This window comes from Onychomys torridus, chromosome 11 (genome assembly GCF_903995425.1).
Source record: "Onychomys torridus chromosome 11, mOncTor1.1, whole genome shotgun sequence".
Lineage (NCBI taxonomy): Eukaryota > Metazoa > Chordata > Mammalia > Rodentia > Cricetidae > Onychomys > Onychomys torridus.
Window position 1 is genome coordinate 88443825 of NC_050453.1, and position 26618 is coordinate 88470442.

At 40.7% G+C, this 26618-nt stretch overlaps 2 protein-coding genes across 6 annotated transcripts in view; one reads left to right on the plus strand and one right to left on the minus strand.

Annotated features, from left to right (window-relative positions):
* The window catches only part of Relch (RAB11 binding and LisH domain, coiled-coil and HEAT repeat containing), a 99995-nt gene extending 82101 nt beyond the window's left edge, over nucleotides 1–17894 (minus strand). For all 3 annotated transcript variants that reach the window (XM_036202159.1, XM_036202161.1, XM_036202158.1), the window contains exon 1: nucleotides 17142–17894. In XM_036202159.1, the coding sequence (XP_036058052.1) occupies nucleotides 17142–17667 (526 nt within the window). In that variant the 5' untranslated portion in view covers nucleotides 17668–17894. The remainder of the gene's footprint in view (nucleotides 1–17141) is intronic.
* A 199-nt stretch (nucleotides 17895–18093) lies between these two features.
* Nucleotides 18094–26618, plus strand: part of Pign (phosphatidylinositol glycan anchor biosynthesis class N) — a 146552-nt gene continuing 138027 nt past the window's right edge. For 2 of the 3 annotated variants that reach the window (XM_036202960.1, XM_036202962.1), the window contains exons 1-4: nucleotides 18094–18258; nucleotides 24068–24304; nucleotides 25090–25211; nucleotides 25910–26008. In XM_036202960.1, the coding sequence (XP_036058853.1) occupies nucleotides 24084–24304; nucleotides 25090–25211; nucleotides 25910–26008 (442 nt within the window). In that variant the 5' untranslated portion in view covers nucleotides 18094–18258; nucleotides 24068–24083. Of the gene's footprint in view, nucleotides 18259–23057; nucleotides 23178–24067; nucleotides 24305–25089; nucleotides 25212–25909; nucleotides 26009–26618 lie in introns of all 3 variants that reach the window. The other variant, XM_036202961.1, reaches the window with a different exon arrangement.

A 26618-nucleotide genomic window follows, 5' to 3' on the forward strand; every position in this document is an offset into this window, starting at 1 on the left:
CCAGGCGGTGGTGGGGGCGGTGGCGGGGGTGGTGGTGGCACACACCTTTAATCCCCATCACATGACAGGCAGATGGGGTTTAAGGTTATAGCCAGCATGGAGACACACGCCTTTAATCTCAATACCAACCACAGAAGACCTGGAGGTCTGTATAGACAGGCAGTGACCAGGAGGTCATGTGGTTGGGTTTACAACCACTGGGAAGACAGAACAGACAGTCAATAAAAAGACAGATACACAGGAAGTAGGTCTCTTTCTGAGGGGAAGGACAACAGTAGCAGTGAAGGGTAAGAAAGGTTTTTTAGTATCAACTCTTAGCTACTGCTCTGACCTCTTGGGCTTTTAACTCTGCATTTGGCTCTGTGTTTCTTATTTAATAAGACTTTTACATCTACAAGCTAAAGTGGAAATCAATGTGGCAGTTCCTCAGGAAGCTGTGACTCAATCTACCTCAAAATCCATCTATACTACTCCTGGGCACACACCCAAAGAAATCTACACCCTATTTATAGAGACACATGCTCATCCATGTTCATTGCTATTCTATTTATAATTGCTTGAAATTGGAAACAGCCTAGATGTCTATCAATAGATGAACGGACTATGAAAATGTGGTACATTTACACAATGGCATGTTATTCAGTTGTTAAGAAAAATGGAATTTGTAGGTAAATGGATGGAGCTAGGAAAAAAAAAATATCCTGAGTGTGGTAACTCAGAACCAAAAAGGCAAATATTGCATATTTTTTTTTATATGTGGTTGTTAGCTTTTAATATGTGTTGATACAATCCAAATAAACACAAAAGTTAGGTTCCTAGTAAGTGACTAGGATCTCCTAAAGAAAGGGAAATGGAATATATTGTTACGGAGAGACAAAGGGGAAGACAGAATAGGAAATAGGGAAGGGTATGAGAGAAGAGGACAAAGTGTGAATATGGAAAGGAACAACTAATACTAAAGGGCATTTGAAAAACCATATGGACACCTACTACTATGTACACACACACACACACACACACACACACACACACACACACGAAAGAAATCTAAATGGAGTCACCAAATAATAGGGAAAACAGTGTCTCAACTAGATAGACATCATATGCCAAGTAAAACCTCCAGTGACAGCAATGAGTTACGTATTATTGAATTATTGGCCAAAGTAGCCCCATGGAAACATTCGAACACTAGACTATTCCACAACCTGATGGGGAGGGCCTAATGCTGAAGACAACACTTCCATGTCTCATTGAACAGAGAAGTCAGGCTGGTGACTTACTAGAAGTTTCTTCTTACTGACATTCATGGTACTGGAAGGCACTCTACATAGTACTACAGAAGAAAAGTAATCATCACTATCACCCAGCTATAAGCATTATAACTTACAGTATGAACTGCCTGCAAGATATACTGGTGCAATAGTGGCACAATTGTTTTGAGAGTAATCAACCATTATCTGATTGTATTTAAGGCCCACCCTACAAGAGGGCTCATGCCTAAGAATGCTGAAGTGGCCAAGAACCTGACTAGATAGATCATGGGCCTGGGGAAAACCTACTATATTATTCTATCAAAAGAACATAGCAATAAAATGATTCCTAATGACATTTTGCTATACCTACCTACAGTTCAGTTTCTTCCTCATCTATCACCAGATAAGCCTTCTGTAGTAGACTAGTACTAACACAGAGACCTACAACTGGAAAATGTTCAGTGAGAGTATCTGGACCACTCAGCCCTAAATGGGATGCCTACATCAAACCCCTCCTTTCAAGGATCAGGGAGCTATGTGGAAGAGGACATGGAAAGACATACAAGAGCCAGGGGTGGTGGATGGCTCCAAGGAAACTGACTTCCAGATGCAACAGGAATGATGCACATATGAACTCACAGAGGGCAGGGTAGCATGCCAAAGTCTGCACAGGTTTAAGTACTAAGAGGGGGATATGAACATAAGGTCCAACATCTAACCACGAATCTATCTGCAATTGATATCCACAGGCAAAGGAAAAATTAGTTTCCTCCAATGAAATCTCTCTGGGTATATTGCCCATACTTCAGGATAGGCCCCACGCCCAGAAGTAGTTGATAAACACAAAACAAACTCAATGATACATTTTGTCTTACTGATTTTTGACTTAAATATTTGTGTGTATGGGTGTGTGTATTTTTCTTTCTGTATTTTTTTTATTTTTTATTTTTTATTGAGAGAGAGAACATAAAGTTGGGTGTGTAGGGAGGTGGGGAGGATCTAGAAGGAATGGGGAGAGGGTGAAAAAACATCAAAATACATTGCATGAAAAATTTTTCAATAAAAAAAATCAAACTGTACTCTTAAGATTTATAAATCTTATTAAGTTTTAGTTCAGAAAGTAGAAGTTCCATTTTAAAATACTGACTTCTAATGAATACTCTAAATGTGTTAAAAAAAAATCCAGGGAAAAGTATACTGCTTTCAACATGCAAATTAATTAGCCACTGGATGGGATCTAGAATCACTTGGGAGACCAGCCTCTGTGAATGTCTGTACAGGATTATCATGATGGGGTTAAAGAAAGTTGGAAGATTCACTCACTGTGAATAGCACCATTCTCTGAGTTAGGATCCTGGATTGCATAAAAAGGAGAATGTAGTGGGTAGCCATTCCAGCTTTGATTTGGAAGTTCCAACCCCCATTGAGGCTTTGGTAACTGTCACGCCTACAAGGCAGGGCCGAGAGAGAACCCTGAAGACCCGAGATGCGGATGTGCTGGCTTTCTTGGTTCCTGGACGTTGGAGGTAGACCGAGCAGAGTTCTCCATAGAACACTGCTGGACTGCGCTATACCTTTCCCAGACCCTGTTACCTATCCCTTCATTTGCGAGTTACCTCACAAAATAAACGTCCCTTTTAACCATGTGGAGTTGCCTTAATAATTTCACCAATATCTGGTGCTCATGTGGGGCAAATTCCAAAGGCCTGGCCAACAACAACAACTCTACCCAATCTAGAATGATGCCAAGATAATCATCATCATACCACACTTCTTGCCAGAATTTCAGACAATCTTACCCATTACTCTGAGACTTGCTGCAGAATCTACAGTTAGTCTAACTGAGATTTAACTAAATGACCATTCTTACAGTACCCAAGAGATACCATCACCCCCTAAACAACAGGAAGCAATTCTAAGAAAACAACGCCCCTTCTCCCTAAAGTTTCATATTTCTCAGGGTTATGGATGATGGTTATAGGGTTGGGGGTGGAAGAAAATATTAAACCCAGTATTCTCCTTAAGAAAAGAAAAAGTGTCTCCAAAAAAAAAAAAAAAAAAAAAAATTGGAATAGACAGGTATAAGATATTATGGTAGACTATTGTATATACTAGTAAACAACTTTAGTAAAATAGCAGCCTTTGGCTGGGCGTTGGTGGCACATGCCTTTAATCCCAGCACTCAGGAGGCAGAGGCAGGCGGATCTCTGTGAGTTCAAGGTTAGCCTGGTCTACCGAGTGAAATGCCCCCCCCCCCCCCCCCCAGTAACTTAGCCTAAGAAACGGCCTTGAGAAAGATAATTGGGAAAGTAACCTTGAGTCAAGGCAGGAGATATCAAACACCCGGTCTTGGGAGGAAAAAACCTTGAGTCAGAACAAGATATCTATAATTGGCTACCTGGCCTTGGAGAACAAACAGCTGCACATTTCTAAAAATTAAAGATAGCCCCCAAGTTCACCCTGGCCTTATTTGAATCAACCAATGGGAACCCTGTAACTATGCTTCTCGCTTCTGTAACCGTGCTTCTGCCCCTAGGATTCTATAAGAAGTTCCCCTTCCCCTAGGAAGGCGCGCAAGTCCTCTGAGAGACTTGTCGCCCCAGGTACCTGTGTATTCAAATAAACCCTCTTGCTGTTTGCATCTGATCCGTGGTCTCGGTGTGTTCCTTGGGTTTGGGGTCTCTCCTGAGGGAAGATCTCCACTGGGGGTCTTTCATTGGAGGTCCCACCGAGATTGAGACCCCTCCCCAGGACCACCGACCCACCGTCAGGAGGTAAGCCGGCCGGCCTCACTATATGTTGTCCCGTCTGATTGTTGTTTGTCAGTCCAAGCGCCTGATAATCTGTCTGTGTGGTGGCGCCAGAAGGAGCTGACGGGCTCGGACTTCGCCCACCATGACCCTGGAAGACATTCCACGGGTGTCTGAAGTCCCCTTTGGGGCACGGTTTTTCGGGGCCACTTGCGAATCCGAGGGATACGTGATGCTGGTTGGAGAGGAGGGATCCGGACCCTCACAGCACTCTCCGTCTGAGTTTCTGCTCTCGGTTTGGAGCCGGAGCCGCGCAGCGCGTGTCAGTCTGTTTAACCGTTCTCCTCCTAGAAACCGCCATCTACCTCCTCCCTCTACCCTGTTCTCCCACGAAAGGATCCCCCTAGAGGGGAGGAGAAAGCCGAGGAGAGTGCGGCCCGGCGGCCGAGGGAGAAGGGAAGGGCGCCCGGGAGCAGGCGCGCGGGGACTCAGCGAGGGTGCGTCCCGAGAGGCGACAATTCAGGGCGTCCCAACCGGCCAGCAAGAAGGACGATGGCGGCGGGGCGTGGGCCAGCCCGGCCACGGGCACTGTGAGCCCGAGTGCAAGCGCCCGGCATGCAGCTGCGGTCCCTGGCCTCGGCCCCGCTCCGTCCCCGCTGAGCGGCGAGCACCATGCCTCATAAAAGGCCTGTGAGCCTCAAACTCGGGGTCACCAGCTACTCCTCGCGCTGGTGACCCACGAGCTCGTGCTATAAATAAAAAGCTTCATTTATGACCTGATATCGGAGTGAATCTCTCTGTTTTGTACGTCGACCCTAACAATACAAATGTAAATTTATATCTATCATACTATATGTACATTCTACTTCTGTTTAGGATATTCTGTATATTGATATATATTTAAGATTTTTGTCATATTGCATATTACACTATACATTACTACCTCTGTTATAAATATGTTGTGTATTGTCACAATTTTGAAGCCACCATCCTTTACCGAACATTTGCTTAGAGACTGTTTACCTTGTTTACATGAAGCCTTAGTCCTTAGGTTATTTAGGTAGATAAGACTTACAGATTTATAGTCATCTATGCTTGTCATCTCTATAGTTATGTTAGTTAAGTTATCCAGATTTACAGATACATAGGTTGGATGGACAAGTAATCTTCAAACACTTCATAGACCTAGAAAATATGACATTTAAATAACTTAGAATTCTGTTGATCTGAGACACAATTGCTCCTGGCAGCACCAATTTGATCCCGAGAGAACATTGGGCTTCTAAGACATTTCCATTTGGAAGTTTGTCTTCTTGGCACAAATGGCCTATTGGGCAAAGAACTGCCCTTGCCTCAACTGCTGACAATATGAGTGCTGTCCTTCTGGACAAGTGGGACACAAGGAAAAGTGACTTCTGAACTCTGCCAAGACAGGGTAAGATGGTCTTTCAGAATTCCTGCTTCTGAAACTGGTCTGTCAGATACTCTAGGCCTGTAGCCAATTTAAATACACCAACAATGCTGAGAAAAATTAGGTGACTGTCCAGGCTACCATCTACTCTTGCAAGATTCCCAAAAGTTGCTTGCATCCATCTTCCATTTCTCAGGTACCATTATATTCCTTCTCAGGTCTTTGATGGGATTGAAGACTAGTGGTTATAGTTACAACTTAATGTGTGTGTGTGTGTGTGTGTGTGTGTGTGTGTGTGTGTGTGTATAATATCTTAGATAGAACATATTAAGTATCCTTTAGGATAGGACACTTTTTTAGAATGATCTTTGTAACATGCCATTTTTACACTCTAGACTTCTCTGGATTTTAGTATGTGTTTCTTGCTTGATATTGTTCGCATTGGTGGTAGTTCTCTTATCTAGGTCATTATCCCTCATTACTACTTGACACTATTTGATAACCATTCCTTTGCATATAGTCTTGTATTAGGTTAGAACCTTCTTATTTAAACAAAAGGGGGAGATGTAGTGGGTAGTCAATTCTAGCTTTGATCTGGAATTTACAACCCCCATTGAGGCTTTGGTAACTGTCATGCCTACAAGGCAGGGCCGAGAGAGGACCCTGAAGACCCGAGATGTGGATGTGCTGGCTCTCTTGGTTCCTGGACCCTGGAGGTAGACTGAGCAGAGTTCTCCATAGAACACTGCTGGACTGCACTACACCTTTCCCAGACCCTGTTACTTATCCCTTCATTTGTGAGTTACCCAACAAAATAAACGTCCCTTTTAACCACGTGGAGTTGCCCTAATAATTTCACCAATAGGAGAAAGTGAGCTAAACATGAGCATCCACTTCCCCTTCTTGCTTTCTGAATAATGTGACCAGCTGCCTTAACCTCCTGCTATGATGAATCAATCATACCCTAAAAGTATAAGTCAAAATAAATACTTTTCTTAAGTTTCTTTTTTGTCAGGGTATTTTTATCACAGCAATACAAAAAGTAACTAACTATATACAGCTCCTTATTAGCTATTGTGATGTCTCCGAACTTGTGCACGAAAAGCATGAACACAAGGAAGATCTTTACCAACTAATATTCTGGTGTTTGGATGTTAGAATTCTGTTTCCCACCTGACATTAAAGGAATGGTAGAACTATGCTGTCTGTTGATTTCACATAAGTTTGTTTTTGTTCTGAGACAGGGTTTTCCAATGACACCCAGGCTGGCCTTAAGCTCTCAAGTCTTCTTCCAGTCTCAACCTTATGGATGCTGGAACAGGCATGGGTTCCAACATCCCAGCTTCAGGTAAACAGATTTTATGTAAAGTACTCATCTTTTAATACTTTACTAAGTCCTCCTAATAGTTTTAGACATACATTAATGCCTAGACTTAATGGTACAATCAGTCATGGTACAATCATTATTCTTTAACTATACTGGTAGTATTATTCTTTTTATTTTAAGTTTTAAAGAACTTACCTATATATAAGTAATTTTTTTTCTTTTTTCATTCGTTTTTGGGGGGAATAGTGCTGGTGTCAAACCCAGGGCCTCACACATGCTTGCTAGGCCACTGTTTCAGCTCAAAGTTATAAATCTAGTCCCTTATTTTTTCTTAAAGTTCCAAGCCAGTAATTTTATAGGACCACCGCCCCCTCCAACTGCATGACCGACCACACATGCACAGTTAGGAGCTAAGCAAGTGGTCTTGCGTCATCAGTGTGTGCTGAGACAGGCTTTCTGGCACTCTGCGTCAGGAATCCTGTACCTTGGTTTATTGGACCTGTGACTGCCTGCTCCTCTTTTTTCATTTGCCCAGCCGTGGGACCATGCAGCACACCACACCTGCCAACAAGATTGGTGAGTTTGACCCTTTCTGATCCCCTGCCATTTTCCGTGACTATAGCCTGAGATATATTCCTCACACTGGACTCCTTGGGGTCCTCAGCTGAGTACCACAACACATTCTCTCTTGATGAAGTACTGAATGCTGTATGGACTCCTGGGGAGTCCTCTGCTATGTAGGCACAGCCCTTACCCTTATGTGTCGGCAGTTTGGGTAATTTGTGCAGTTAATGATGGTCCACAGACTGGCTATTCTTAAGGGCACTTGAAATAGGAACCTGGAGATACCGTTATTTTAATTCTTTATCTTTTTCTCTCTCAGCTGTGGCCATGGGACATGGGGGCTTCCTTCTCGTGGTTCCTCCTTCTCTGACAAATGTCTTAAATATCCCCAGATACCAGTAAATTTGGCCTTGTAACGGCTGCTTCAACCCCGATATTTCACGGCAATTATTTAACTTCTGCCAGTGAACTGGCAAATGAAAAGAGCTACCTTATCCCCACACTTCTACCTAAGTTCTGAACCCTCCCTTTCTGAGTCTTTCTCTCCTGCCCACTTGCATTCCTGAACCTAAGGAATCTCTGACTCCAAAGAATCTTATCTCTTCTTCGCTCTGTTCTCCAGTACCAGGTGGACTGCTAAGCATGGACAGGTCTGGAAGCAGGCTAATAAGTTTACGATCAGGAGCCACATGGAGATTACAATAATCTGGATGGCTCTTTAGCTAGAGATCAGTTTACAGCCTGCTTCCTAGCATGTCTTCCTAAAGCTGTCCTCAAGCCAGCAAACAATTAAAAAAAAAAAATTCAAGACATGGAATAAAATCCATCTCTTGTCTTCCAGACCTCCCTGACATAAGTGCTAAAACTTAAGCATCTGGAGAGCAAAGCTCCTGACCCCACAGGTGGAAGTTTCAGCTGTGGCACTTTAAGGTGTACCATGGGAGAAATGAGAAAGCTGTGAACAAAATTGTCAAATGCTGGCACACGCTATCCAACTGGCTCCCAAAAGCTGCCAGGTACCTCTGCCACCCAGAGAGATAAGTAGTCAGCTGACTGCCCCAGGGCACCGAGTAGCATGAGGACAAACTAAGACCTCTAGCAGACCTCCTAGGCTTGGCCATAGGCTCACAGGGAACCCAGAATGCAGCATGGAGGTGATCCGTTTCCTTCCTGTGGGACATCGAGCCACTTAATCAGTCCTGAGGGAGTTTTGGAGTACCACCTCTTCTTCTCGTTTCCCTATTGTCGGTGTAGGGGTACAGCCTTAACCTCTTCACCAGACTTAACTGTACTTTCAGGGTTACTTAAGGGGAAAAGATTTTCCAACTATGGTAGGAGCTTTCATTTCATTTGCTTCCTCCAGATGGGTCAGAAGTAGTTCCCATGCAGTGACACAGACAGGGCCTGGCTCTCTCTCAAGTTCCAGAGGACATCAGGATCCTCTGCCTTGTCAGGATCCACTGCCTTGTCACTAATTCCAGAAGAATGAGGTCTCACCCCACAAGCTTTTCTCTTCCTGGTTCTTTCTTCTAATTAACTACTCAGCTAATTGTTACAGGATGCTATAGATCCGGAATCCAAGGACCATCAAATATATACCCAGGTGGTAAAGAAACAGTAACAGTTAAAAGGTATTTCCACCCCCAGACCAAAAGGGTCTGGGCTCTGCAGAAAAAAAAAAAAAAAAGAAAAAAAAAGAGACTTTAATATAACCATCTATTACTGTTAAATGCTCTCCTGAATGCTAAACTAATAAAGGAAACAGGTGCCTTAAAATAATCTGTCTCTGGTAAAGCTTGGATCAGGTAAAAATTAAGAACATGTTCCAATCTCTCTCTCTGTCTCCGTCTCTCTCATTAACATTAACCAGCAGAGAACTAAAAACTACAATGGTTACCAGCCCAAGACTTTAATTTTCTCATGGTTGCTTCTTAATATATTCAAAATTTTTCCTAAACTCCAGAAATCAGCTTAAACCCATCTAACAGGTTGGATCTACTTCAAGGTAAGTGCTAAACCCAAATCTTCCTGGTGTCTGGATCCCCTCTATTACCCTGGGAACTCCCCAAAGGAAAAAATAAAAATAAAATTCTTTCTTCTAAGCTTTTCTCTGTCTCTCCAGAATCCTGTCAGACACAAAAGCAGCCAGAATGCCAAGCCAAGAAAGATAGACAGCTCCGAGGCAGCAGACCACAGTCCACCATCCCAGGATGCCTATCTACCTCAGAAGCCCCGTTCCCTCCCCCAAGAGACAACCAACACCCATCAACTCAGCTGGAAGCAGTTTTTCTGGGATATATGACCCCCCTATTCCTGTGTACCCACTTTTTTATAATAGGCACGAAGTCTGGAATGTTGGGATTCTACCCCTACTCCAGTTGCATGATCACACATGTGCAGTTCAGGAGCTAAGCAAGGGGTCTTGCATCTTACATCATCAGTGTGGTGCACTGGTGATTACGTGTGCACAGCATGGTCACACAATCAGCGCATGCATGGCACAGCTTCATAAGCATACTTGTGCATGTGCGTGGGAATCCTTTAGAGTCGGACACAGGACCAACCCCCCTTCCCTTTCTGTTCTCTCCTGGCGTCTATTATCTCTATCTCCCCCTCTCTGCTCTCTGCATGTGCTCCTTTCCCAGACCTGGTTCTTTTGTCCCTCGCCTCCCTCCTCTTAATAAAGCTCTGATACTGAGTTTTGTTGTGGCTTGTGCCTTGTGACCTTTCCTCATGGTAACCAGACATCTTAACATGATGTCTTTTAAAATAATGATTATAACATAGAAGAAAAATATTAGTGTTGAGGAGATGGCTCAGTGGTTAAGAGAACTTCTTGCTTCTGCAGAGGACCTAGATTTGATTTCCACGTGGTGGTTTACAACTGCCTGTAACTCCAGTTCTGGGAGATCTGATAGTTTCTGACCTCTATGGGGCACCAGGCATACAGGTGATGCCCAGACAGTCATTCAGGCAAAACATCTATGTACATAAAAATTAATTAAAAATATTCCAACTCATTAAAATTTATTCCATCTTGTCATAAAATATTTATTTATGGAAAAAAGTAATGTTAATTTTGACTAAGCTGCAACAGACTTTTTAAGTAATATATTTTATATTTGAAGACTAATAATAGGCTATATTGTAGGTCCTAGGTAAGTATGGTTCTTTGGATTTAGCTGCAATATTTTAAAAGTAACTTTTAATCAATGTCTACAGCTCTATGTGACTAACATGGCTTTTGGACTGTGCAACAGCAAAACATGATCAGGGACATTAATCAGACACAGTTCATTTTTGGGATAAGCAAATGTCTGTCATATTCCAAATGGTCTAATACTTGAAGGAAATTTTGAAAAAATTAACCTTTTACTAAGATAGAAGGCAACCAGATGTGGCGTATGACATACACTTGCTATTCTAGCTACTTGGGAAGCTGAGGTAGGGGAATCATTTGAACCCAGGACTTCAAAACCTGACTAGACAATCTTTCCAAAAACAAAATAAAACAAAACATCACAGAGTTACTACATACTGATAAGCAATACTGTAGGCACAAAGTAGTTCTTCATAGACCAGCATGTCTGCTGTGTAACTTTTTAATAATTTACTTCATAGCTGAGCAACTAATGATGAGGCATCATAATTGGGAAAGCAGCAAACCTGTTCTTAACTTTATCAAGACTGAGAACTAACTCTATTATAGACAGGTTGAATATAAGGTATGCAGAGTGAACCTATAAATCACATGTAAAAGTAATTTTATTTATATGTATATTTGATGAACATGTACTGTGGTTATGATGTTCAGAGGACTTCAAATCACTATGGGCTGGAGAGACTTCAGGAAAGGAACAAGTAGGGACTTCCTTTCAGAAGAATGTGATTATGTGAATGTGTCAGAAAAAGGCATCAAGAACCAGTGTAGGAATATATTAGACACTGAGGAAATATGACTAAGGCTTTACATATACAAAGCACGCTGAAAAGGCAGAAAGATACAAAATTAGATGAGTAACTTTACTGCTAGAGTTATTTTAAAATCAAATTTTATCATATACTAGACAAAAAAGGAAGCAAATTCTAAAAGCGGTTGTTATTTTCCCTATAATGCAAACTTTTGCTAATTATAAGAGGGCTGGAAAGAATTGTTTTGGAGGAAGTAATTTTGAATAGCTAACTAGATAGTCAGCCAGTTCAGCTTTGTATTTATGGCTGAAAGGTGGGCCAAGAAGAATTCAAGGTGTGCTTCTGCTATAGAGATTGTTCAGTGGCTGCTTGGCAACCCAGAAAGATCCTGTCTTTAACAACAACAACAACAACAACAACAACAACAACAACAACGCAAGGAAGGAAGCAGGAAGCAAGGAAAGGAAGGCTGGAGAAAGTAGCTCTGTGGCAGAGCTTGTGTAGCATGTGTGGGGTCCTAGGTTATCCACTGAGTACTGGGGGTAGAGGAGAGAGAGAAGAGTGAAACACAAAATTCATCAAGAATTGCTCTTTGCTTTAAATAAGCTCATAAGCCATTACAACTAAGTCATATATGTGCACACCAACATGAAACAAACTTAAAGTAGAATTAATATCTACCAGTCTGCAGCCCAACTGATTTAAAATGAAATTAAAAAAGAAATCAAGAAAGAGCCAAGCATAGGACAGAGGACTAATACCTAGAATAAATAAAGAACTCTAAAAGTTAAACACCAAACAAATATCCATCTAATCAACAAATGGGCTAATGAATCAGACATATAGTTCTCAAAAAAAGCAAGTGACTAGTAAATATTTGAAAATATGCTCATTATCTTTAGTCATAAAGAAAATAAAAAATAAAACTGCAATGAGATTCTATTTTGTCTTAGGCAGAATTGCTATGACCAGTGCTAGAGAGATGGTTCAGTGGTTAAGGGTTTCTGTTGATCTTGCAGAGGACATAAGTTTAGTTCCTAGCATCCACATGGTGGCTCACAACCATCTGTAACTCAAATTGCAGGTGTCTGACACCCTCTCCTAACCCTTACAGGTACCAAGCATACACATAGCGCACAGCATACATGTAGGTAGAACACACTCATTCACACAAAATAAATAAATTTAAAACAACAACAACAAAAAATAGTTACCATCAAAACAACAGCGGATGGTGAGGATAAGGGGAAAGAGGATGCCTTGGTGGGAATGTAAGCTCATATATCCATTAAGAAAGTCAGTGTGGAAGCTCCTCAAAATCTAACAATAGACATATATATGATGACCCAGCTGCACCATTTGTAGGTATATATAACTGAACTATTGTCAGCACACCATAGAGATCCTTGTACAGTCATAGCTATTTTCTTTACTATTCATAACACACACACACACACACACACACACACACACACACACACACACAGCATTCATGCCCAAACAAACACAACAGAATTTTTCTGGAAAATGAAATCATGGTATCTGCAAGAAACTGGATGAACTGGAGATCATTATGTTAAGTAAAATAATCCTGACTCAGAATGACAAATAACATGTTTTCTCTCATACATGGCCTTAGATTTAACTTTCTATGTGTACATATGGGTTGTATGTGTGAAAAAAGTAAGATAAAAGTAGAAAGCGGGCCGTGGTAGGGGGGAATTATAAAGAAGGGTAATGGTGGAGGGTGAGTAATGGAATACATCTGACATAAAAGCCTAAGAGGGGACAATTCAGAGGGAGGGAAGGAACAGCAGTGAGGAAGAGGGGATGAGTAAGGATAGTGACATGGATGTATGAGATGCCACAATGACACCTACTACTTTGTATGCTAATTTTAAAAAGTTAAAAGAAAGGGACAGTGAACTGCCTCAAGTGGGTAAAGACACTTCCTACCAGGCTTGACTACCTGCTGTGGATATTGCTCTGTGCAAATAAAATTCTAATTGGCCAGTAGCCAGGCAGGAAGTATAGGTGGGACAAGTAGAGAAGAGAATTCGGTGAACAGGAAGGCGGAGGGAGAGATACTGCCAGCTGCCGCCATGACAAGAAAGATGTAAGGTACTGGTAAGCCATGAGCCATGTGGCAAAGTATAGATTAATAGAAATGGGCTAAATATAAGAGTAAGTGCTAGACAATGGTAGGCCTGAGCTAATGGCCAAGTAGTTTAAATAATATAAGTGTCTGTGTGTTTATTTTATAAGTGGGTTGTTGGACTAACAGGGCTTGGCAGGGGCTGGAGAGAAGATCTCCAACTACAACTCCCTGAGTTCTATCACTTGGACTCACAGAGAAGTAGAAAGAGAAAACTAACTCTGCATAGCTGTATTAAAAAAGTAAAAAAAAAAAAAAAATTAATTACCTTGCATTGAGGCTTTCATATCCTCTGGATTCCTCTATCTCTTCTAGAAAGTTCCACAAGTGCCCTTTTATTTGTGACATGTTCCCTTAACAACTATGATATTTATATGCTTTGCCTCTCTACTTTATCCTAATTCATTTCATACTTTGTTGTTGTTGTTCTGTTCTCTTTTGTTTGACACAGGGTTTTTCTGTGTAGCCCTGACTGTCTTAAAACTCACTCTGTAGACTAGACTGGCCTTGAACTCAGCCTTCTGAGTGCTGGGATTGAGGCATGCACACCAACACTGGCTTTATTTCATACTTTTTGATCTTACCTATCTCTGATACTGTTTTCTACATGGTGCACAGGATTATTTACTTTACATTTGTATTCTAGTGCAAGAAAATGTAAATCTGTGTTAACAACAGTAGCTAATAATAGTAAAGTGGAAAAAAAAATCAAGTAAGAATAGAGATAGAGGATGAGATCAAACCACAAAATAAGGGTAAAACTGGTGGTTCCGATGCAAGCTGAAAGTAAGGCAGCACAACAAATACAGAACTGAGAGATGGCAGAAAAAACAGAAAAATGTGATGACACTACTTTGAGCAATCTTATACCTCCACAACAGGACTAGCAGGTTTTAAAAACAAACTGACTTGTAATTTTTGAAATGGGTGAGACAATCCAGAAGGCTACACCCATGCTTACAACTTTGTTTTATTCTCCCTGAGGCTGAGCCATGTTCTATCACCAGGAAAATCACATGCAATCACGCAGCTAAGCTTGACTGAAATCAGTCATACAAGCTAATCTGGCCTTGTTAGATGATTTGATTCAGATTAGTTGATAAATATGCTTGGATCTGGCTGGTAGTTAAGTAGAAACTCAAAACTGAATCAGAGAATGTCAGCAGAGTGTTCCACCACAAATATAAATATGAGATATCTGTATCATACACTCCCAAGCCTCAAGGGACTGTTGCAAAAGAAGGGGTAGAAAGACTCTAAGAACAGAGGTTGGGGAGGACTGGAAAAAAACTGTCTTTTGTATATGACAGGACTAATGACATCTAATTGTCACCTGACAAATTCCCTCATCAGGACCCAGCCCAATGAACTCATAGTGGCTGCGGAGGCCCTCAACAAGACCTGTACAAGAGCAAGTCAATCAACATTCCAACAAGGAGTAGGGAGGGGTTCACAAGTTCATACAACTACCCGGGGAGCCAGAGACAGTTGATGGCTTCTGGGGGAGAGTCAGTTTTTTAAGGGTATGGCCCATGGTAGGGCAACCATGTTCCAGAGAAGGGGCTCATACCCATGAGTTTATGGGCAGCACAAAAGACTTGGTGGGTTATTTAAAAAGAGAGGAGGGGAATGTGAAGTTGGTTGGGTGAGGAGTTGGGGGGAGGAATAGAAGATGGATATGATCAAAATATATTGTATGAAATTCTGAAAGAATAAAAGAATAAAAAATAGTCTATTAAAAATGTGCTTGGTTCTCTTGGAGGCTAAATCGACTATCCTTGATAACTTACAATCACATGAACTGTGTAACTGTCCTGACTTTGAGTTTAATGCTATGCAGTGCAATTACCGTGACGAAATGCAGTGATGCTCCTGACATAACATTCAGCTCCCACTCAATACGGTGCTATGCTTTCTCAGTTCATCCTTTAGATTATCAATTTTTTTTATCACCTTGCTTGCCTTCTATTTTGATTGATGATAAACTGAAACTTTTGCTGACTTGTATCTTAAAATACAGTAGCTATGGTAGAATGAATGTTAAGATAGAGATCTGAGTTCAAATCCTAGATCTACCACTAAAAGGTAAAATATGAAAAGTCCTAATCTTCCAACCAGTAGTTATTCTCTCGCACACACAAAAGTAGGAAGATTGTCTATTAGATGCAGGGCCCTAGGTTTAATCCTCAGTCCTGGGAAAAGAGGCAGGAGCTCCAAAATAACATGTTATTATATTAAATCATTACTGCCATCAAACCAAATACAATAGAGCTAAAGGCTATGATGTAGGTTAAAACTAACTAAACCTGGGATACACATAAAGTACTATAAAAGTGACATTTGGCCTGGGTCTCAATGAGGGAGTTTGCCAGGTGACAATCATTAGGTAATTTAGACAGTTATAAAAGAAGGAGATGTGCTTAGGATTTACCCTGATAGAAAATGCATTCTTCCCAGTTCTACTACATCAAACTTTAGCAATTTATGTCTCCGAAATCATTCAAAACTACAGACACTCAGAGAAATCAATTGGGTTTATCTGTTAGTAAATTCCAGTTGGCCTTACCAAAGTATTAGCATCAGTGTGTGAAAAATTTGATGCCTCTCAAAAAGAACATTGAGAATCCTCATATAAAACATATATAAATAATGATTATATCAGTGATTACTCTGCTGCTAAAAATTATGTAGCCAAATATCGGGAGGCAGAGGCAGGCGGATCTCTGTGAGTTCGAGGCCAGCCTGGACTACCAAGTGAGTTCCAGGAAAAGGCGCAAAGCTACACAGAGAAACCCTGTCTTGAAAAATCAAAAAAAAAAAAAAAAAAAAGAAAAAAAGAAAAAAAAGAAAAATTATGTAGCAAGAAAAATATCACTAGCTCATTCAGAGAAAAAAAGCCTACACAGTGGTGCTATGTGAAAAAAAGGTTGGCAGAAGATCCTTAGTTGTTCCATAGCTTCCCTGTAAATTGAACACTACTAAAATTGGGGTAATGAAATGTAGTTAGAGTTTTCCTGCCTGCCCCAGGCAGGACAAATCTCTCTTACCCGCCAGTCCCACAGTCGCTCAGACCCAACCAAGAAAGCACACAGAAACTTATATTGCTTACAAACTGTATGGCCGTGGCAGGCTGCTTGTTATCTACCTTTTTTATCTTAAATTAACCCCATATCGCAATGAAATTAAATTATCTTGGTATTAAACAGACACATCCTATGAAGCAGGAAAATCCATTTCCTCCTTCTTATTAACATAAATTATATAAAATAACATAAAAACCAATTTTTGATTAAGTCTCCCAAAGACAAAAGGTCTTCAGTGGATCCAACTTCAGTGGAGAGCACTGATGTTTTCTGTTCTTTCTCTGCTCTTGAGTGAATCAAAGAATTACTAAGAAACATTATTTCCTGGTAGCGTGATTCAAGAGATTGTGGAAGAAAGGAAAAATGCCTAGAGCAAAATGTCCAAGTAATAAGGAAGCTTTCTAGAGTGCCATAATAGCCAATAAACTGGAAACTCTTGATGTTATAGGTCCCAATACCAACAGGGGGGCCAGGAGCAGTGTTAGCACCGGCCAGAGATCAGAGCCGGTACAAGGAACAGCTACAGAGGGATCTTTTTGCTTTCACTACGTAGGACACCTCCCACCTCGCTCAATATGCTTCCCAAAACGACCCTAGACTCAGAACACGCCCACAAACACCCCTCAACAGCACGGTAACTCTTCTAATCTCGTGTCTTGCAGGTGTGACAGGCTGCGCCTACTTACTGAGCTGCCCTCCACCCGAGGTCGTACTTGGCTCCCGACCTCCAGAGCCTCCAACGCCGGATGCTCCAGGGATCCCAGGCGCCCCCATCCCTGGTGGGGTCCCACTCTGCCTCTCGAAGTTGCCAGGATTGGAAAAGTAATCGCGCAGCCGCGGTAGTTCGCGGCCGCTCTCCAACAGCTCAGTGTGCAGCTCCAAGGCAGTCAGCAAGTATTGATCGCGCAACAGCTGGGCGGCGATGGCATCGATTGACAATCGGGCAGGGGTCTCCCCGCTGCCCCCCAAGGTCGCCGGAGTGGCGGCCACCTCTACAGGAAGCCCTGGTCGCGCGCTGCTCCCCAGGGCCACGGGGTCCTGCGGCGACAGCGAGCCCGCAGAGCCAGGATCTAGGCCGACCCCAGCACCCAGCCGAAGTCCTGCCCGCCGCTCCTCGGTCGCCGCTACCTCGTCGTCGTCCTCATCGGAATCGCTGAGGAATGGATTTACGCCGCCACCACTGCCACCACCTCCGGGTGCCATCGCCGCCATCTTACTCTATCAGGAGTGTGGGTGCTTCCCTGCCTGGCCCGACAGGCCGCAACCTGAATCCCCGTTACGTCCTGGCAGCCACTGAGCACCTAGACAGCCCGGAGGGACTGCGTCCCTTCTGCCCTAGAGACCAGGCGGGACTGGGAGGCAGGAGGCCAGGATGCAGCGGACCCGCCGCCTCAGCCGCCGCTGCACCAGCAGCCGGCTCTGCAGGCGTCTTCCTGGTCTCTAGTCTCGCGAGAACTGGTTTGTGTCCCGTCCTTGCTCCGCCCCGTCTCCGCCTCAGCCCCACCCACTTTAGGCCCAGGAGTCGGAAGATTGAAGGACCCGCTCTAGACTCAAACATAAAGCCACGCCCACAACCCTTCGCGGATTGGCTGGAGTTCCTGGGGCAGGCCAGAGAGTTATCGCGAGAGCAGCGGAGGCCTGGGCAGGTTGGGGGCGTTCCCTTGAGGTGCCGAGGCGGAGGTGACCGAGGGGTAGGAGTTGGCTGTGCTTTGAGAGGGCCGAGGGACCTTTCATGTCCCTGGGTCCTGCCTTCGTGCTAGAAAGCCCCGTCCCGAGCCCGGGCCTGAGCCGGATAAGCCCCAGGTAAAGCCCCGGGACCCTTGCACTCGAGGTGTGGCTGAGCCAGCCCAGAGGCAGCGTGCCCGCAGCTCCCTTCACGCTTCTGGTGTTGCCGCTGTTTGCTGCCTTCGCCCAGATGGCAAGTGCGGTGGACAGTACTCAGAATATGCCTGCTTCACCCTCCCGTGCTTGGAGGTCCAGCGACTGCACCGAGTCTTTGCGGTTAAGGGAGGGCGTGCCCTCGGTCCCCAGAGGTAGACCTAGAAAGCTGCAGGGTGCAGATAGAGCCTGGGCGGAAATTGCAGCACTGGAGTTTGGAGTTGCCTTTGCACTCATCTGTGAACTGCCTGGACTTGGATGATAACTAAGTGCTCTGTAAACCCTTGGAGCTAACATACATAAGTACATAAAATTTCAAACTGTTAAGCGCTGTCTCACAGTAGAAGTTTGTAAACTTTAGTCTGGGCAGCTTTGATGACCTGGTCAAGTCCATTCCAGTAGGACACATCTAGTGGCACTAGCATCTTTTGTCACAAACCATTCTTTCCCACAATTCTCTGAAAATTTTCTGAGTTCATTTAGGCTAGAATCAAGGTTTTTGACTGTGGAGCTTAACGATTAAAAACATTGCACGCTGTAGAGAGAATTGATTTTCTTTATGAAGCTTTAGCACATAACTATACTAATAAGTTTGAAGATCGTTTATCTTTCGTGTTATTCTTTGTTTGTAGGCTGAGGTGATAAGGGATCTTCTATTTTGTTACACACAGATAGTCACTTTTCCCAGGTTATAGATTTCTTTCCCTACTAAAAAGCTCCGAACAGACAATGAAATGAATACGCCGCAGTGCAAACTACCTGCTCTGTTACAGTGAAGCACTGGTGTCTCTTTTATTGGTTTACATGTAAAGTATGCCAGAAGTTAGATGTAGGCTTTTATTTCAGTGTAATCAGTCTCAAGAAACAAAAATTTCATTTGAATGAGGCTTAGAGAGTTTTTTTTTTTTTGTTTGTTTTTTGTTTTTGGTCTTTTTTATTGCTGTTGTTTGGGTTTCCTCAGAAGCTTTTAAAATAGTGTTACATGTGATATTGTGCTATGAAGGTGGGAGGAGGAACATGGAAGCCGGCATGGATGGTTTCAGTTGGAGACAGGGAACAGGGAGACAAGGAGAAAGTTAACCCAGATTGTAAAAGACTATAAGGAACCTTGCTCCATTATAAGATAATTGAAACATAGTGTTTGTAGTAAGGATTTTGTTGTTGTTTAAATAAGACTTTACCTTCCAATTCTTTGGATAAATACTGTTCTGTACCATTTATTGATGAACCTGAAAAAAAGATCTTCAATATCCTGGAAATAGTATAAAATGGCCAATATTGTATTGTATTTCACATTTCTTAGCAAAAGGGATTATCAGTCCTTACTTTGAGATTGCCAAAGAAATTAAAAATGGAACCAAATTTTGGAATTGGAGGATTAGTGAATGTCATGGGAAAGACTTGAGCAGAAATGTATTGTTTATGTACACTTTTTCCTTCTTTGTGATGAGGATGTTTGGAAAGCTGCATTCAGAGTTTGTGAGGAGAACTGCACTTAAGATGATAGAAAAGCCTATACACATTATTTATTGTGAGACATTGGAAATGTTTGAACCTAAACTCTCTCAGCCTCACTTTCATTTGTCTGCCCTGGGGGATAATGAAAGTACATAGAATTGTGAATGCTCTTGTCATGGTGCCTGGTAGCTGGTTGGCAGCAGATGTTAGAATGGTCAGTTATTAATTGAAGGACTATTGGCTACTGAGGACATTTAGCAAGTTTTAAAACACAAATAATGGCTAATGGAGCCTACAAAAGCAATTAAGTCAGTAGGACTAAAAGAGGCAGCAGCTTTAAGTTTAAGGTCTGGATTCTAAAGTGCAAATCGAAAATAGATTTAAAATGTTTGCCTCTGAGTCCTAAGGTGAACATTTAAGTTCTGTGGCTGACCTGTTATACACATCTGTAGTTACTGTTTCTAGTTCTTGTCCTGTAACTGGAGGCTTCTTTATCTAACTTCATTTCTGATTTGCATTAGCAAATCAATTGACCAGTCTTACCATAGGCTAACTTTGCCTCTCTGGATTGTGCATGAATAGCTTTAATGCACACACTGGGATATTAAGAAACACACTGGGATATTAAGAATTTCTGACTTCCACTTATAATTTATTAATAGTTGTTGGAAATTTCTTTCTTGTTGCTGGTTGTTTTTGCTCTTTTCTCTTTGCCTTTTTGCTCTTTGATCTTTTGGGGGTCTGCCACCCACCTCCCAAGTAAACCACACACAGAGGATTATTCTTAATTATAAATGCTGGGCCTTAGCTTGGCTTGTTTCTTGCCAGCTTTTCTTAACTTAAAATTACCCCATCTACCTTTTGTCTCTAGGCTTTTTTCTTTTCTTACTTCTGTGTATTTTACTTTCACTCTTACTCCATGACTGGCTGTGTGTGTGGATGGCTGACCCCTAGTGTCCTCCTCTCCTTGTACTCTTGCTCTCTTTCTTTTCTTTCTCCCAGATTTCTCCTTCTATTAATTCTATCCACCAGCCCAGCCTATCCTTTCTCCTGCCTCACTATTGGCCGCTCAGCTCTTTATTAGATCATGAGGTGTTTTAGACAGGCAAAGTAACACAGCTGTACAGATTCAAACAAATGCAACATAAAAGAATGCAACACATCTTTGAAGCATTAAAACAAATGTTCTCCAGTATAAACAAATGTAACACATCTTAAAATAATAATCTGCTACACTTTTCTTCATTGGAAGACTGACCCAGATGAAAGCCTTTTAGGCTGACATCTGAATAAGGATAGTCATTGATGTTTATCCCTTAGCAATAAAAATACAAAAGGTAGATTTTTAAAAAAACACTTCAATCATTTATGTGTTAAAATTATTTGAGGATGTCATAGTCTTAAATAACCTCAAATAACATTATAAATGCAGAGTTTTATTGATTTAATGTATGATAGTGTCTAATATTTCATTAGTTTTTAGTTCATGATGGTAAATATCCCACAGATGTAAACTTAGATTTTTCTAGGCAAATGAATATGTGTGCTTTGAATTTTAATAGTTATGCATTTATTTTGGAGGTTTCCAAATAATCAACCATTTGCTAACAAATCCCAGTGAAGTTTGACTTTTCAGTAAATGTGAATAAAAAGTGATTCCCTTTAAAGAAAAATGTTATATGGCAATATTGCTTGAGATAAATGTGTTTGGGTATAGTAGATACTATGTGAATATTCATACTTTCAAGTCACTGCAACTGCTTGTATAATAAATTAAACTTAAAACATGGGCTTTTTTGTGTTTGTTTTGAAAATATCTTTGAAACCTCAAGATTTTATCCAGGAAACCCAAACATAGAAGCAAGGCGACCTCTAGTGGCTATTGTGCATATTGGTATTGAAACTTAATCCTAAATGATTTATTCAGCAAACATTTGAGTCTTCGTGTAAAACTGTAACGGATGCAAATGATGACCTTTCCTGCTGTCCTTGAATTATGGAGAAGTGACAGAAACAGACATTAAGTCATCAAAGACAGTTATGTACTGAACTCACAAGTCTACACTGAGCTAAATCCAAAGCCCCACATACACATTTTATTTAATCACATGACTGCTATTGATAGTCAAAAATTGAGGACAAAATTACTTCTGTGTTTTTCAATTTGGGATTTGTAAGCAAAGATGCATTTACAGGACAAAATGTGATAGTGGTACGTGCTATATGAGAAGAGTTTGTTTTTAAGAGAAATGATAATACATGGTCAAGGAAAAATAAATTGCTGGGGCTGCCAAGATGACAGAGTAAGTAAAGGCATTGCCACTAAATCTGAAGACCAGTGTTTGATCTCAGAGATGTCTTCTGATCTCCACATTTGTGCCATGGCATGCTTGTGCATATGAATATGTGAGCGTTTGCACACTTGCGTGCGTGCACACACACATGCACACACAAACCCAAATAAAAATGTAATAAACATCTTAAATGTTAATATCTATTTTTAAATATTTTTTAATTGTATGAAGGTGCTTATCTCCATAAAAGTGGAGAAAAGATACATTTTATTTATTTGTTTGTTTGTTTGTTTATTTTTGGTTTTTCAAGACAGGCTTTCATTTCATAGCCTTGGTTGTCCTGGAACTCACTTTGTACACCTGGCTGACCTCAAACTCACAGAGGTCCTCCTGCCTCTGCCTCCTGAGTGTTGGGATTAAAGGTGTGACCCACCATTGCCCGGTGACAAGATAATTTTTTAAAGAAACTGTTGAGAAGTATTTGCTTAGAACCAGTAGTTCTCAACCTCCCTAATGCTACAGAGACCCTTTAATACGGTTCCTTATGTTGTGGTGACCCCCAACCATAAAGTTATTTTCATTGGTACTTCATAACTGTAATTTTTCTTACAGTTACAAATTGTAATGTAAATGTCTATGTTTTCCGGTTGTCTTAGGTTAACCCTGTGAAAGAGTCATTTAACCCCTAAATAGGTCACAACCTAGTAGAATCCAGGCTAATTTTTCTGTATTTAAATTATTAATATTCAGAGCACAATGGTGCTGACTATGTAGTTTAATGATCATGTAAACTAGGAAAGAAGCAAGCATTGCACTGGAGATTAGATTGCAATATTAATCTTTGTATATTTTATTCATCCTAAATTCCCTTAGAATAAAAAAGTATCTTCTAATTTGACCTTTGGTTCATTTTATTTTTTAATTTGTTTGTCTTTGATAAGCCCATTTAGAGTGTCTCTTTCCTCTTTACAGGACACTCTCTATCCTTGTGATATTTGATTCTTCAGACCAGGAAGTAAAAGATGTCTCTGTAATTCTCTTCTTGTGTATTTTTCAGCTCAAGGTCATTATATGTACCTAATACTGCTTCAAGTAAGAGAAATTCTAGTGTTTTACTTTCTCAATCTGTAGACACAGTTATCAACTAAAGCAGAATGATAGACAGATTTGAAAATGTTCCTGTGGATGCTTTGATCTTTGAGGATTAATGGCACACTATCTTACGGTATTATTTAAACATTTTACTGCTTGGTTTTCATCCTTTAGTATTTGTCAACTCATCAGCGCTCTGATAGGTCTTTTTGCTGCTCTTTTCTAGGGACACACAGTTTGTATTCAATGAATAAATGAGACCCTTTTTCATTGACTTAGGGAAATAAAGTGTTTATTTAAGGAGTACAGATTTTCTGAAGCATAAATGAAGTTTAACTTCTTGTGAGTAACTCAGCCAAATGGATAGAATGCATGTTTCCCATTCAGTTTGTTGCTACTCAAGAAAGTCAGACAAACCCCTAAGCTGATTACCAAAGTTAAAAAAAAAATTAACTCAAAAAATTTAAAGGTGTATGTAATGTAATAAATTTAAATTCTAAGAGTAGGAACAGTGCTGTGCAGACAACCAAGAATGGCCTGAGTTATGTTTCTGTGTTATTTAGGATTTCCTGTGACCGAGCCTAACTCATTTTAGGACCTTCTGTTCTGTGTTTCTTTGATAATTTTTAATTGTTTGGTAGTTAACTGTATTAGTTACAGTTTATTAATCCTGATTGAACTTGATTTCTTTTGCTTGGTGTACTTTAGCATATATTTTATTTCAGTATTAAGTTGTTAAACAATGTTTATTGTTACCATGGTAAAGGAGGGAAGTGTAAGTTGTGTAGTATCCTGACACAGGGACAGTGTGTGTGAAACTATCGGATATGTAGAAGAAAGATCCTCGTCAGGTGTGCCCAGCTTGACTTTGTTCTCTGTTTCTCTTGCAGATAGCTCATTCTGGATATGCTGCTGTTTTTTGCTTTGGGATTGATTGTACATTTTGTGTTTTTCGCCTCTATCTTTGACATTTATTTTACATCTCCTTTGGTTCATGGAATGACTCCTCAGTTTACAGTGTTACCTCCTCCAGCAAAAAGATTAGTATTATTTGTTGCTGATGGCCTGAGAACAGATGCTCTTTATGAAGTAGATGAAGATGGAAATTCTAGAGCACCTTTTATTAGGTAAGGATGTCAACAAGTTAGGGGTGTGTCGTAGAAATGACAGATTGAGTTTTAAAAAAAGATTGTATTCTGAATTAATGAACATTAGCTTACAGTTGACAGTCTTTTAAACTTTTTAAAAATAATTTTTTTTGGGACAAGGTTTCACTATATAGCCCTGACTGGCCTGGAACTTGCTATATAGACCAGGCTAGCCTCAAACTCAAAGATCTGCCTGTTTCTGCCTCCCAAGCCCTAGGATAAGGCCATGTACCTCTGTGTCTTGCCTTTTTTGTTTTCAACTTTAAAAATATGTGAATTTTTTCTTACCCTCAACTGTGGATATATGTACCGTAGAATTTTTAGTTTTTCCCCTGAACATTTTGAAAATAAGACAATGTGGCATTTCTTCACCAAACACTATAATGTAAGTGTTAAAAACAAAAACTTCATTTTATATAACCATAACATCAAATAAAATTTAACAGTATAATATTCTGCATATCATTTTTTTCTACATAACCCAACATCTCTGCTTTGTGGCTTGGAACACTAGGGTGTAGTTTGTCTCTTATTTCTCTGTGATAAGTGAGTGTTTTCTTTGTTCTTATTATCTGGCTTCCTTTATGCTACTGTGGTGAATTGGTGGCATTATAGGGTTAGGATCAACTCAACTGGGTTTTGAAATTCCTTTCCATCTTCAAATTAACTTTTTGGCTTAACTCCTTGTATAAAAATCTTTCTTAAAGCCTTATGAGAGTTTTAGTACTAGCATATATTAACTTTTCATCCCAATTTTCTTTCAGGAATGTTATAATGCATGAAGGCAGCTGGGGAATATCTCACACACGTGTGCCAACAGAGTCTCGGCCTGGCCATGTTGCCCTAATAGCTGGGTTTTATGAGGATGTCAGTGCAGTTGCTAAAGGTTGTGTTCTGAAACAATTTTTATCAAATAAAACGCTTGCTATAGAAATACTTTTCCTACTACTGAATCATGTCATTAGTTGAAAACTCAATGTGTTTTTAAAGGTGTGTGTGTGTGTGTGTGTATGTGTGTGTGTGTGTGTGTGTGTGTGTGTGTGTGTGTGGTCTGTTTATGCACCACATGTGTGCAGGTGCCCATGGAGGCTAGAAGAAGGTATTCGACTTCCTGGAACTAGAGTTACAGGCGGTTGTGAGCCACCCAATATTGGTGCTGGAAACCAAACCTAGGACATCTGGATTTGCAAGAGCAGCAAGTGCTTTTCACTTCTGAGCCATCTCTCAAGCCTCAAGACTGTGTTTTGAGATTCCTGTGACAAGTCTGAGCATGCCTTACTCATATGAACACACCCTGGTATTGGTTTTGGAATTAAACTTTAGTCTGTTATCATCCTGTGCTACTGAACAAGTATGTATGTATGGAAATATGGCTTTGTTAGACATTACAATCAAGAATTTAAAAGTGATTATTTTAGTAAGAAATGAATTATTCACCATTTATTTTAAGATAGGCTATAATATGTCTAATAAAATCTGAGTTTCATGTGTTGTCTTCAATCACTATTTAAAGAATGCTTCTTCCAAACTTTATTTTGTTGTTTACTTATCATATTGTTTGCTTCTTTTCTCCATTACTCAAAGGATGGAAAGAAAATCCTGTAGAATTTGACTCTCTTTTTAATGAGAGCAAGTACACATGGAGCTGGGGGAGTCCAGATATCTTGCCTATGTTTGCCAAAGGTAAAAGTATTGATTATATTTCCTCAGGTAGCAAAGAAGTCAGAAATAAATGTTTTTATTATTCTTGCAGTAGTGGGCATTAGCCTCAAGGCCTCTCACATACTAGGCTAGTCTGTTACTTAATTATATTCTATCCCTTGATTATCTAAGAAAACAAAAACAAAACCAAAAATCCTCATTTACCCTTTTGTGGTGGTACATGCCTTTGATCCTAGTATTCTGGAAGCAGAGGCAAGTAGATGTCTCTGAGCTTGAGGCCAGCCTATCCTACATAGTGAGTTGCAGGCTAGCCAGAGCCATATGTTTTGTGTGCTCATGGTGCACATGGTAGTTATCTAGAAGTCAGATCCATGTGGATCCTAGGGATGGAACTCAGGTTGTCAGGCATAGCAAGTGCCTCTACCTGCTGGCTTTTTTTTTTTTTTTTTTTTTAATTTTTGTATGTTGTTGTATTTATTCATTTCTAGAGATTTTTTATCATTTCTAAAAACAGATATATATCCTACAGTGGATTGGACTGTCAGTTCAATAGACAGGATTGCTCCTTTGTTGTATTTTAAATATTGTTGTATTTTAAATATTGTTGTATAACACTGTTAGTGTTTTTGAA